At 42.4% G+C, this 12,138-nt stretch overlaps 1 protein-coding gene across 1 annotated transcript; it reads left to right on the top strand.

Moving 5' to 3' along the window:
- Positions 1 to 1,977: 1,977 nt before the first annotated feature.
- On the top strand, positions 1,978 to 10,287 carry PPP1R2C (PPP1R2 family member C; the record flags this gene model as incomplete). The annotated part of the gene is given in 4 exon segments (XM_082377808.1): positions 1,978 to 2,020; positions 2,143 to 2,411; positions 2,415 to 2,519; positions 2,522 to 10,287. Coding segments are annotated over 4 exon segments (912 nt in total). The 3' UTR covers positions 3,017 to 10,287.
- Positions 10,288 to 12,138: the final 1,851 nt, after the last annotated feature.

The raw sequence follows: 12,138 nt of genomic DNA, 5'->3' as shown, positions 1-12,138 counted from the left end.
ACAGACCTATCTGCTCAGCCCTTGTCCTAGGGCAATAACAAGTGAATCGTGTAAAGAGGAATGTTGGAAAGGGTGCCGATCTTTTCTAACTTTTCGGCTTGTGGTAATGTTGACTAGATTGAGAGCTTTTAGCTTGATGGCAAAAACTCAAAATTTGGATTTTTCTTAGGGCAACTTTCATGAAGCAGATAATTAGCCAATGGTAGGTGAAAGAGATTACTTTTAAATAATGTGCAACTGAGATCTGTAATACCTGGTGATTTCTTTAAAAGATTTTGTCTGTGGCCCAGGTCAGAAGGTCACAATCACGGTACTCTTGCCCTAGCATGAACCGCCAATGTGTTACTGCACTTCAGAAAACTCAAGAACTTCGGGAGGGCTGACTCATTCTATCTTGAACAGCTTGTATATTCAGATCACAGTATGTGGGGTGGGTGCTGTGTACACAGAAAAGCAAAATCCCAATGCACTGGATTTTGCTTTTGGATTTTCAGCGTCTCCCTCAACATCCTGTTTACAGCTAAACACGCACAGACCCACTGTGCCTACCAGCCAGGACCAATTGCGTTTGTGCGGGTCTGTGCTGCCTTTCAGGCAGGTTTTTGAAAAGAGTAGCCTGGAGTATTTCTGAATAATGAAAGTTGGGTTTTTTTCCCCCTCACATACCGGAGGGTTTTCCTATAGACTTCAAGATCGGCTTTTGAATCCCTGAAAGCCCTTACCACACAATACAGCTTTTTTCAAAGAGTACTGGTATCAGGAAATTCTTTTTCTGAGATGAATAACACAGTTTTAAAGTGATTGCAGAGCTCCTGAAGTTAGTAGGACTTTGGAGAATACAGGACAACTTGAACTTAAGGTACTTAAGACCCCTGTAAAAGTTTTATGGTTCTTTCATGCTTTTGCTTTTGTGTTCTAAAATGTAGAAAGACGTTGAGGGAGAGAGGAGGAAGCAAAATGTTATCAGAAGGGGGAAAAAAAAAACCTCTTGTGAATGCTACCTGGAGGGGAAAATGTGAAACTGGATCTTAATTTCCTTTTTGTTTTTGAGAAGAATGTCACTGCCTATGAAATATGAGGCCTGTGAAAGACAGAATGTTCCGAAGTCACTCTTTGGGACGGTCCCCAACTTCCACATGTGGGGTGTTTTTCTCACGTGACTGACTGAACAAATTGTAACTGACAGTGAAAACTCTGGAGCCCCCTTTTCTCCACTCACAAATCTCAGTCTTCCAATTACCTGTCACCTATCATTTATTCTTCTTTCCATAAATATTGTGGTAATACCTACTATATGCCAGCTACAGCGTCCTGTTGTGAAGCTGAAGACAATACTGAGAAAAACAGACACCTTCCCCTGTGTCTTGGAATTGACCATCTAGTGTACACAGATAATAAACATAATTGCCACAACTCCGAGTGCTGTCAAGGACAATAAGAGAGGCCATGAAAGCACAGGAAGGCCTATCTGCTTTGGAGGTCAGGAAACAGGCTCCTGTAAGGCAGTCATGACTGAGCTGAAATCTGAAGGGGCATTGCAGGCTGTGGGAAGAACCCAGGGAAAAACTCTGGGACAGGAAGGGAGGCGAGTGCTCCTGGAACCGAAGGGCCAGCAGAGAAAGCTAGAGGCAGGGTGCGGAGAATTGGGGTGCGGGGGGAGCCCATCCTAGAGCTGCTTTTCTGCCTCTTCTGGATTTGGGTCTTTATGTGAAAGAAAATGGGCACCGTTAAAGGGTTTGAAAGAGATGTGACAAGATTTGACGGTGTTTTTTAAAAGACCACACTGAATAGAGGGTGAATGAGAGGTCGGAAGGCAGCAGGAGGGGTGATGGGGGTGAGGGCTAGTTCAGAGGCTGTGACGGTGACCCCGACCAGAGATGGTGGTGACTTGAATCAGGGTGGCGGCAGAATTGGAGTTTCTTGAAATATTTAAGCCAGTAGCGAAGGGCTGGATAGGAGAAGAAACAATATGTGATCATGGAGGATTGGGGAGGGGCAGAGGGAGGAGTTCCCAGCCAGTGTAAGTGGCTGGGCATTGGGACCTTTAACCGAGGGGCAGGGTAGGAAGGGTCCTCTAGCCCCTAGGCCTCCAATCTTTCCAACCCAAGGAGTGGCTTTGAAACTTTGGCCTGTGACCCCCAGGGAGAAATACGTTTTACACGGTCCGCCCGCACACAGACGGGATAGAGAAATTCACAAGACAGTGCTTCTCCGTTTCATGTGCAACGAAGGCAGATTTCCTATCTTACACTATTAAACAAACAAACAAACAAACAAAAACATGGGTCCTCTTGGCCTCCCTTCCCCGCCCCCCAGGCGTTGACGGCGGCGCGGATGGCGGCGGGGACCACTGTGGCATCACCTGCGTTCGACTTTGTGACACCGGGGCCGGGAAGTCCCAGAAGTGGGATTAGTCGAACATCCTGGCGACCTACCGCCCAGCGTACAGAGACAACGATTTCATGAAGATGAATGAGCCCAGCACTCGCCAGCTTGGTCTGGAGGAGGACGGGAAGGAGGTGCAAAGAGTGATTTCGAAACTAAAGAAGCCATGACCCTCGACAGCTTAGCTAATAAATTAGCCACCACTGATACCTCGGAGCTCAACTATCTAGTGCAGGAGCCGGAGAAGGATGGGGTGCACACCAGCAAAATCTTCCTGGACAAACAAGAGAAACAGCGGCAGTTCGAAATGAAAAGGAAGCTTCACTACAACCGAGGACTGAACATCAAATTGGCCAGACAGTTGATTTCCAAAGATCTACAACGTGAGGACGGGGAGGATGAAAACAAAGAAAGTTGGCATGCCACCAGCCAAGACAAGACTACCACCATGGAGGAATCAGAGGAAGGCCCCACCAGCGACGAGGAACTGCAGACCCAGTCATTCTACGACGAGAAGACAACGTTTGATCAACGCTGCAATTGTTTGTCAGATCCAAACCCTGTTACTATAACCCGCGGCTTCTTGTTCTGTAGAGCTCATGTTTCAAGTACTGAAATACTTATCAGTTAAATTGTACTGCGATAATTAAACGGTAAACTTAGAAAATAATAGGTTAACTGGAAAAATCCCTGCTTGCTATTCTGTCTGGTTCTTTGCCACAAATACCGATTCTGATATTCGTCTAATGCCCCATTACTTTGAGAAAACTGTTGGTTAATGTACATAGCATATAGCTTTTGATGTGTTAAATGTTTAAAGGGGGACTGATTTATATTCACTTCTAGCTGTACTAACTTTTATAGAATAGGTTTTGTTACAAAATCTAAATGCAATTGGTACAGTGGGTTATGTAGTCTGATAAATATTCAGGCTGAAAAATACTTGTCTTTAGGGTGATTGGCCTGTTTAATTGAGAGGGGATATATTATAAGAGTTATTGTTACATTTTACCTTTAAATTTTCCCTTTATTTGCTTTCAGTGTTTTTTTTTAACATCTTTATTGGAGTATAATTGCTTTACAATGGTGTGTTAGTTTCTGCTTTATAACAAAGTGAATCAGTTATACATATACATATGTTCCCATATCTCTTCCCTCTTGCATCTCCCTCCCTCCCACCCTCCCTCTCCCACCCCTCTAGGTGGTCACAAAGCACAGAGCTGATCTCCCTGTGCTATGCGGTTGCTTCCCACTAGCTATCTATTTTACGTTTGGTAGTGTATATATGTCCATGCCACTCTCTCACTTTGCCACATCTTACCCTTCCCCCTCCCCATATCCTCAAGTCCATTCTCTAGTAGGCCTGTGTCTTTATTCCCGTCTTGCCACTAGGTTCTTCATGGCCTTTTTTTTTTTCCTTAGATTCCATATATGTGTGTTTATAAGGAAATGACTGAACGTTTTCTCAACAAAAAAATAGTCCTTTTTCCATGGATTATCAGGTTAAAATGGTGCCAACGTCTATTTTGTTTTTGTGCACTTGATGGGCAGATTTGATATCAATTATTTGTAAAAGTCTAATATCATCTAAGTAGTTCCTTAGACCTGTCTTACCCTCTCCACCCTTTGTTTCCTCAGTCCTCCTGGGGCATACACAGCACAAGGCTTTATGGAGTATCATAGATTGTCAAAATATTAGAAACTCTTCGTTCTCTCAAATATTCTTTTATTTGTTGCAGTAATGTCACTTCTATTTCAACCATCATGGCCTCTTCAGGCTTTTAATATGTGGAGAAAATAGATTGAATAGCAGAAGTGCTATAGTCAGGAAAAAGAATCCAACTGCTACATTTCTACACCTTTTTGGTTTACAGCCTGCTAAATAATTTGCTATTATTGGTTCATCATTTGTCCTAATTAGCTTTTAGAGAACAAGTGAGGTTTTTTTTTTCACAACTGACTCCTGTGCAACCAGTGACATGATTATAGTTCCTGAATGTACACAGACAGACATCAGCCCAAAGGTTTTGTGTGTATTTCCATTTTTTTTTCATTGAAATTTTTACTGAGATAATTGTGGGTTCACATGCTGTTGTGAGAAATAATACACAGAGATCCTGTGTACTCTTCATCCAGTTTCCCCCAGTGGTAACATATTGCAAAATGATAGTACAATGTCACAACAGGATATTGATGTCAATACAATCAAGATACAGAACATTCCATCACCACAAGAATCCCTCATGTTGCCCTTTTATAGCCACATGTGTTCTCCATTTCTATAATTTTGTCATTTCAAGAATGCTCTATAAATGAAATCATATAGCATGTAACCTTCTGGGATGTACCAGTTTTTTTCACCCTTTCACCCACTGAAGGACATATGGACTAGTTCCAGGTTTTGGTATTACAAATGAAGCTCCTATGAGCATGCATGTACAGGTTTTTGTGTGAACTAAGTTTTCACTTTTCTGGGATAAATACCCAGGAGTGCAATTGCTGGCTCACATGGTAGTTGCAGTTTCTTAAGAAACTGCCAAACTGTTTTTCAGAGTGACTGTGCCATTTTACATTCCCACCAGCAATGTGTGAGCATTCCAGTTTCTCTGCATCCTCACCAGCATTTGGTGTTGTCACTATTTTTTATTTAAGTCATTTTTATAAATGTGTCCTGATGTCTTACTTTGCCTTTCGCTAATAGCTAATGATGTTGCACATCTTTCCATGTGCTTATTTGCAATCTGTATATCCTCTTCTGTGAAATGCCTTTTGCCCATTTTTTGATTATTTTACTGTTCAGTTTTGAGAGTTCTTTGATTTGCAAATTTTTCACAATCTGTACCTTATCCTCTTACAGACACTTTTGCAGAGCAAAAGTTTTTAGTTTTGATGTGGTTCAGTTTATCAGTTTTTCCTTTTATTCATAGTGCTTTTGGTACCCTAGTCAAATGTAATCCAGAAAGACATTTTTTTCCACATCATGATTTCCTACTTAAGTGGCACGGTATTCGGATGCATAGAAAATGGACCTTTATTATTTGTTCGATTTTCCTTTGGAAAAAGGAATCTGAAAATGTTCAGTTCCAGTTTCAACTTTTTATCAGCATCACCTCCTCTGCTTAACCCCTTTGATGTTACCATTTGTTCACTCATTTTTAAGTATGAAATTCAGCCAGGCTGGCTATTTAAAACCTGGGACAGAAAATGGTATAAATGGATTGCTAAAAAAAAGTAACTTCCACTTGAAGGTCAAAGCAAATGCATTTTCCCCCTAGACTTTGAAATTGTTTCCATTTTTTCCCTCTACGTTAGTACACTAAATAACATGTTGTAATAAGGCACGATATTATTTTTAAAAATGATAGTAAGAGCCACTAAATTGGTTCCTTTAAATTACAACCTCAATTTGACAAACACTGAACTCAAAGCGTCTTAATATTTTCACTTAAAGGATTTTGTTCTTTGTGTGCAAATATCACCTGGGAGTAACACTGCAGTACTTATCAGCCCTTCACACCTTAGAGTAAATGAAGAACATGGTATGCATATTGATTGGGGGTGGGGATTATAAAAGTGAAAGGAGAGAAAGAGGTACCCAGAAGTGAAGAGTTGGGAAGGGAGGGGAGAAAAAAAATGAGGGGGGAAAAAAAAAGAATGGAGGTTTAAGTTCACTAGCTTTAAAAGTCAGGACTAGCTCTCAGTGAGTCATTAACTCTGAACTGTCATCAAGAGGACACAAAATCTTAGTGAAGAAATGATGAGGAAAAGAATAGTTCTCTTCTCCACCCAACCAAATAATTAAAGCAATACTACTACCATGGCCTCTACTACTAATTGCCATTTATTGAGTATATGCAATGTGTCAGACTCGGTACCAGGGCTTTGAAAGCCTTATCAAATTCAATGATGCCAACGATCCTTTAAAACAGTATTTTGCCCGTTTTAGAAATGAGAAAATTTCAAATAATTAAAATTACGTAATTGGCCCAAGTCTATAGCTGCTAGGTGGTAGAATCAGGATTCACACCCAGGCCTGTCTGGCTGACTCAGGCATGGTCTTTTCCCCACCATACAATACTGGCTCAATGCAGGTCCTTGATGGTGATAGAAGGCCCCCCCTCACCCTCCCCTAAGCACACACGTCTGTCCTGACAGTGTAGGAAGGGCTGCTTTCCTGTACAGCTGAGAAGTACAACCAGTCTAAGGAGAATGTTCTCCAATCTAGGAACTGCCCGTGCCCTCTGACACACTGCCCCGAGCCCCAGGTCCTCCCATGCCCTATTCTGAGCCTGTGCTCAGCCAGGAACCTGAGACATTCACTCATACAAAGACGCCACTGGGTGAAAGCATATTTGTCAATTGCGCTTTCAAGTGAACGAACATTTACCAAGTACGGCCATGTGTCAGAGGCAATAGCCGGGGCTAGGGAGAGAAAGATGAATGAAATACAACCTCTGCCCCTAAGGAGGTCTGAGTCTAGTGGGGGAGACCTGTATGGTTCTGAAATGATCATTTATGAAGCCTTATGAGGAAGAGGATGCCTGTATTAAAAGAGGGACGAGTCCTGGTTTAGATCATGTAACTGCTTGAAAGCAAAGAAGTGATTTCCAAACGCCTGCAGAGAGAGCACCGGCCTTCAGAGGAGCTCTGGTCTCTTGTGAGGTCCTCCTGTCTGAAGGTGAGGACAGAGGGAGCCTAGCCCTTGAGACCTGATCTGGTTCAGGAGTAGAGGAGGCCCAGCTCACACTTGGCTGGGCTTGGGGAGGAGTGCAGTACAAAAGGGATTGGGGGCAAACCATAGAAGGATTCACATGTGGGGAGGTAAACAGAGAAAGATGAGGACATAGAGGGGAGTAACAAAGGGTTCTGCATTGCATTCTTGAAGAATCCTTTTCCACTAGACAATGCTGAGAGTTTTGTTTTTATCTTATTGGAATGAGGAACTATAGATACTCTGTCTCAGAAGCGAAGCAGTTATGTAAAATGTGGACTGTAAACCATGCTTCCTTTTGTTGGCTCATGCTTTATGCAGCTGTATTGTCCTTTTCTGGAACACTGGGGCCATTGTTGAAACCGTGGGTCAGGGAGGGTGCTGGTATGTGCTGTGGGGAGAGAGGTGCATATCCTCATCCCTTCATTCCTCCAGATGGCTGGGGAGGGGGTGTGGAGGAAGGCCAGGAGAGTGGCAGCAGGAGAGGCACGTCAGGCTGGAGCGTGACAGAAGGAAAGGAGAATGGGAAGAAAAAAGGGGACGAAAGACTCCAGGTGTGTAGGGAAATATTGAGAAAGTAATGACAGCATTCAAGACCATAAACCTCTTGGATTTTTCTACTGTGTTAAAATTTTATGTCGCTTTCTTGGGCCATTGAGCCAGTTCCTGTCTGTTTTACAAATGGTCTAAGAGTCCTGCCACCCCTCTGCTACCCTGGTGACAAATCAGGTCTTTGGGGAGGGCCCCCCTTGGAGAGAGGCTGGCAAGTGGAGACAGAAGGCAGGAGTGGGGAAGAGCAAATGCAGACGAAATGAGGTGGCTGGAAAGATGATTTAGGAGTCACAGGGGAGTGAGGTGATGTCCCGTGTAGGACCACACCACTCAGGAGCCACTTCTTTTTTCTTTTTAATTGAAGTATAGTTGATTTACAATGCTGTGTTAGTTTCTGGTATACAGCAAAGTGATTCAGTTATATAACTATATACTATACTTCAATTAAATATATATATATATTCTTTTCCATTATGGTTTATTACAGGATATTGAATATAGCTCCCCATGCTATATAGTAGGTCTTTGTTGTTTATCTATTTTATATATAGTAGTGTGTATCTGCTAATCCCCAGGAACCACTTCTGTGTGCCTCCTTGTCCCCCAGTCTCAGGTAGCAGCCTACACTTTCCCCCAGGGGTTCTGATGACTGCTCACACAATCGTTTGCCCAACACAATACCATACTTCGATGATTAGGATTATTAGGGAGAAATGTGGGCAAGGAGAGAGATGAGGGATGGAACCTGCAAAACCCAAATGTAAGGAAGAATACACGCAGAAATCTTTGATAAGAAACTTGATCAAATTAGTGCTACCATTTTAAGATAGAAAAGTCAGTCCATAAGCTACAGGATGCAGCATTTATACACATTCGTTGGCGATGGGATGGGGGTAGAAGAGGCTGAGCTCTTTGCCAGTGTCCACACCGCTTGGGCTTTAGCAGCTGAAGCTGCATGTGCAGGGGCTTTTGGAAGATTTAAGGATACAGGCTGCAAAAAGCCTGGGGAAAACTGAAAATTGCTGGTGTGTGTCTGTGTTTGTGGCAGGGGTGTGGGGTGGTGGGCTGAGGGGGGGAAAGCTGCCTTAGGCGTTTTTTCTCACCAGTATAAACACAGTTCTCTAATATAAAGTTATACATTATTAGCTCTTAAAAATATAAAAAATTGTTTTTATCATTGTGTAGGCAGAGCATATTTGCATCACTGAACCTGCCTATGCATGCTGGGTAATAATATCTTATTCTTGCAAGGAGCCTTCTTTTTCGTTTTTTTTTTAAAGCAGACTCTTTGAAAGGTGCATATGAACCCAGTTTCCATAGCAATTGCAAGCATCAGTGATAACCCAGAGCTTCTAACTTACAATATACAGGCTACCCTATTAATGAATTTCAAACCATATTTCCATGAGACAACGGCTCAGCCACTGATAGATAAGGTCAGACCCCATCTCCAAACTTTAAATTAAATCAGGTTAGATCAAAATGCAGCAGAAGGAGTGTCCTTTTGGAAAGTGTGCTGTTAAAAAAAAAATACATTCTTTGTGGAGGCAAAACAGTTGCTTTTCTGGTTTGTAGTGCCCAGATGGAAAAATCCTAAAACAGATACAGCTTCTTCTGGGTTATTAATGGCATGTTGTCATTTCCTTATGCTATTTGTGAGTGAGTTTTTCCCATGGTAGCTCAGACTCTAAGAAAGCACATAATCCTTTACCCCAGGAAGAACAGGTATGATGGTTAATTCTTGCTGGGTCTGAAATGACACTAGTTCAATTGTAATTTATCAACTTGTTTATTCATGCACTAAGTGCCAAGACTCAGTGTCTGCCTTCAAGGAGTCCCAAGATTAGTGGAGAGCTCAGCCTTGTCACCAGACCATTTCTATACGGTGCAAGAGCACTTTACAGAGGCCCTCGAGGGGCATTGCCCAAGGTCTTAAAAGGCCTTCCCATGGAGTTGATTTCGAGGATAACACTTGGAGGCGAAGTGGAATTTAACCAAATGAAGAGAGGTGGGCCCAGGGAGATTGGCATTTCAGATGTAGGTCAAAGGCAATGTGGTTTGTTTCAGGGACCTATATGGTGTCCTATAAAGGAGAACGGGAGGGACTAAAGAGGTAAGAAGGGCTCTGGAAGGTTTCACCTACGACGCTAAGGCCTAGGGAACCAGTGACATTTTTAAGAAGGAGAGTGATGTAATCAGACTCCTGTTTTTGAAAGACCATATGCTACAGGGTGGGGCCTGGAAAGGAACAGGGTGGGGAGGGCAAAGCTGGAGACAGGAACACAGACATGACATTGGTCTCAGGAAGCTAATGATTTTAACGTTCAAATGTGGAACCTCTTCACCTCTCACTCACAGCAAAGGCACACCCCGCTCTACGCCAGGCAAAGCTTGGTCCCCAGAACGGCAGCATCAGCATCACCCAGAAGCTGCTTAGAAACGCAAATTCTCAGGCCCCATCCCAGACTTACGAAATCAGCATCTCTGGGGCTAGTGCCCAGCAATCTGGGCTTTAACAAGCTTCCCAGGGGATGTTTATGGACGTTCAAGTTTGAGAACCTCTGCCGTACCATACAGCTTTTGAATTAGCTGAGCTCAACTCTCTGTGGGACAGACCTTACTGTTACTGCGTGTGTGTGTGTGTATGTGTGTGTGTGTGTGTGTGCGTGTGTGTGTATGAAGTGTATACAATTTTGCAAAAATTCATCACATTGGATATCAGGACAATGCACAGGTTTGCTGAGAAACTTCCACAGGTATGCTGCCTGATTCAGATTACAGCTATATTCAATCTCTCCCCACCTCTCCATATGTAACTCTTTCCCTAGTCTTTCCTCACATTTCTGTACACTGAGCCCCCCCATTCACATCCACACACTCACTGGTGCAGTGGGCATCCCTGCTGCCACCCGCAGAGTCCCAGGATTTGTCCATATTTCCATCTTCACTTGGGCTATTCGTTTTGCCCAGAATATATGTCTTCCTGTTTTACTGCATATTTTATTCACTCCTCCACATTCAGTGCCAACCACACCTCAAACTCCTAAGTTAGAATAGTGGGTGCTTGCCTTAGGGGATGCAGAAGAGTATAGTAATTGACAGGGAAAGATTTAGTGTCAAAAAAAATCTGGGTTTGCCCTATGTTCATAGCAGTACTATTCACAATAGTCAAGACATGGAAACAACTTAAATGTCCATTGACAGATGAATGGATAAAGAAGATGTGGTTCATACATACAATGGAATAATACTCAGCCATAAAAAAGAATGAAATAATGCCATTTGCAGTAACATGGATGCAACTAGAGATTATCATACTAAGTGAAGTAAGTCAGGAAGAGAAAGACAAACACCATATGATATCACTTACATGTGGAATCTAAAATATGACACAAACAAACCTACCTACAAAACAGAAACAGACTCACAGACATAGAGAACAGACCTGTGGTTGCCCAGGGGGAGGGGGGGTGGGGGAGGGATGGACTGGGAGTTTGGGGTTAGTAGATGCAAACTATTACATATAGAATGGATAAACAACAAGGTCCTACTGTATAGCACAGGGAACTATATTCAATATCCTGTGATAAACCATAATGGAAAAGAATGTGAAAAAGAATGTATATATGTGTATAACTGAAGACTTTGCTGTACAGCAGAAATTAACACAACATTGTAAATCAACTATACTTAAATAAAAAAATCTAGGTTTGAATCCAGGCTTTACCATAAATTAGCTGAGTGACCCAAGGGAAAGCATGTCACCTCTCTGAACCAAGTTTCTGCACCATCCAATGAGGATAATAATAACAATGCCTTCCATGTATGGTTGTTGGAATGATTAAGTGAAAAGTTGTTAATAAAACACATGGTCTCTAATAAGTATTCAATAAATGGTAGCCATTATTATTATTTTCTCATTTTCACACATTTTCTCTACATCTGTTAAACTGCTGATCATTTCTGTAATAGTGCTAGACATTTCTGAGTCTCTTTTCTCCCACTAGACTGAGGACCTCTTGGAGATAGAAGCTGTGGCCACATGTCTGATATCTCCCAACACAGTGCCTTCTACCCAAGAGATGTTGAAGAATGGAGCTAGAAGTTGCACTTGGAAATTTCTTCTTCCTGTCCAACTGGATTCTCTCATTTGCCTATGATTTACTTAGTCAAATACAGTTTGTTCTCCAAGACTCCTCAAGCTTCAGCACCATGAGCTGTGAGGGGTACAGGTGAAGACAAAGTGAAAAGGTGACAGTCCCCAAAGCAAAGCTTGACTGGCAGCTGCTTCAAGTAACCTTCTCTTTGAAGATGGCCTTGGTGTTTTCATCACCACTAAGTCTGCAAAGTAGGAGATGAAATGGGAGGGCAGCAAGCAGGATTTAGATATAAAGCCAGTCTAGATTTTAATTTTACAATGTGTTGAAACTTCTAGGACACAGCCAAGTTTATGGGGCTATATGTATACATATAGCTGATTCACTTTGTTA

The sequence above is a fragment of the Balaenoptera borealis genome (assembly GCF_965194805.1).
Source record: "Balaenoptera borealis genome assembly, chromosome: X".
Classification (NCBI taxonomy): Eukaryota; Metazoa; Chordata; class Mammalia; order Artiodactyla; family Balaenopteridae; genus Balaenoptera; species Balaenoptera borealis.
Note: the sequence above shows the minus strand (reverse complement) of the source record. Positions and strands in the feature narration are given on the sequence as shown.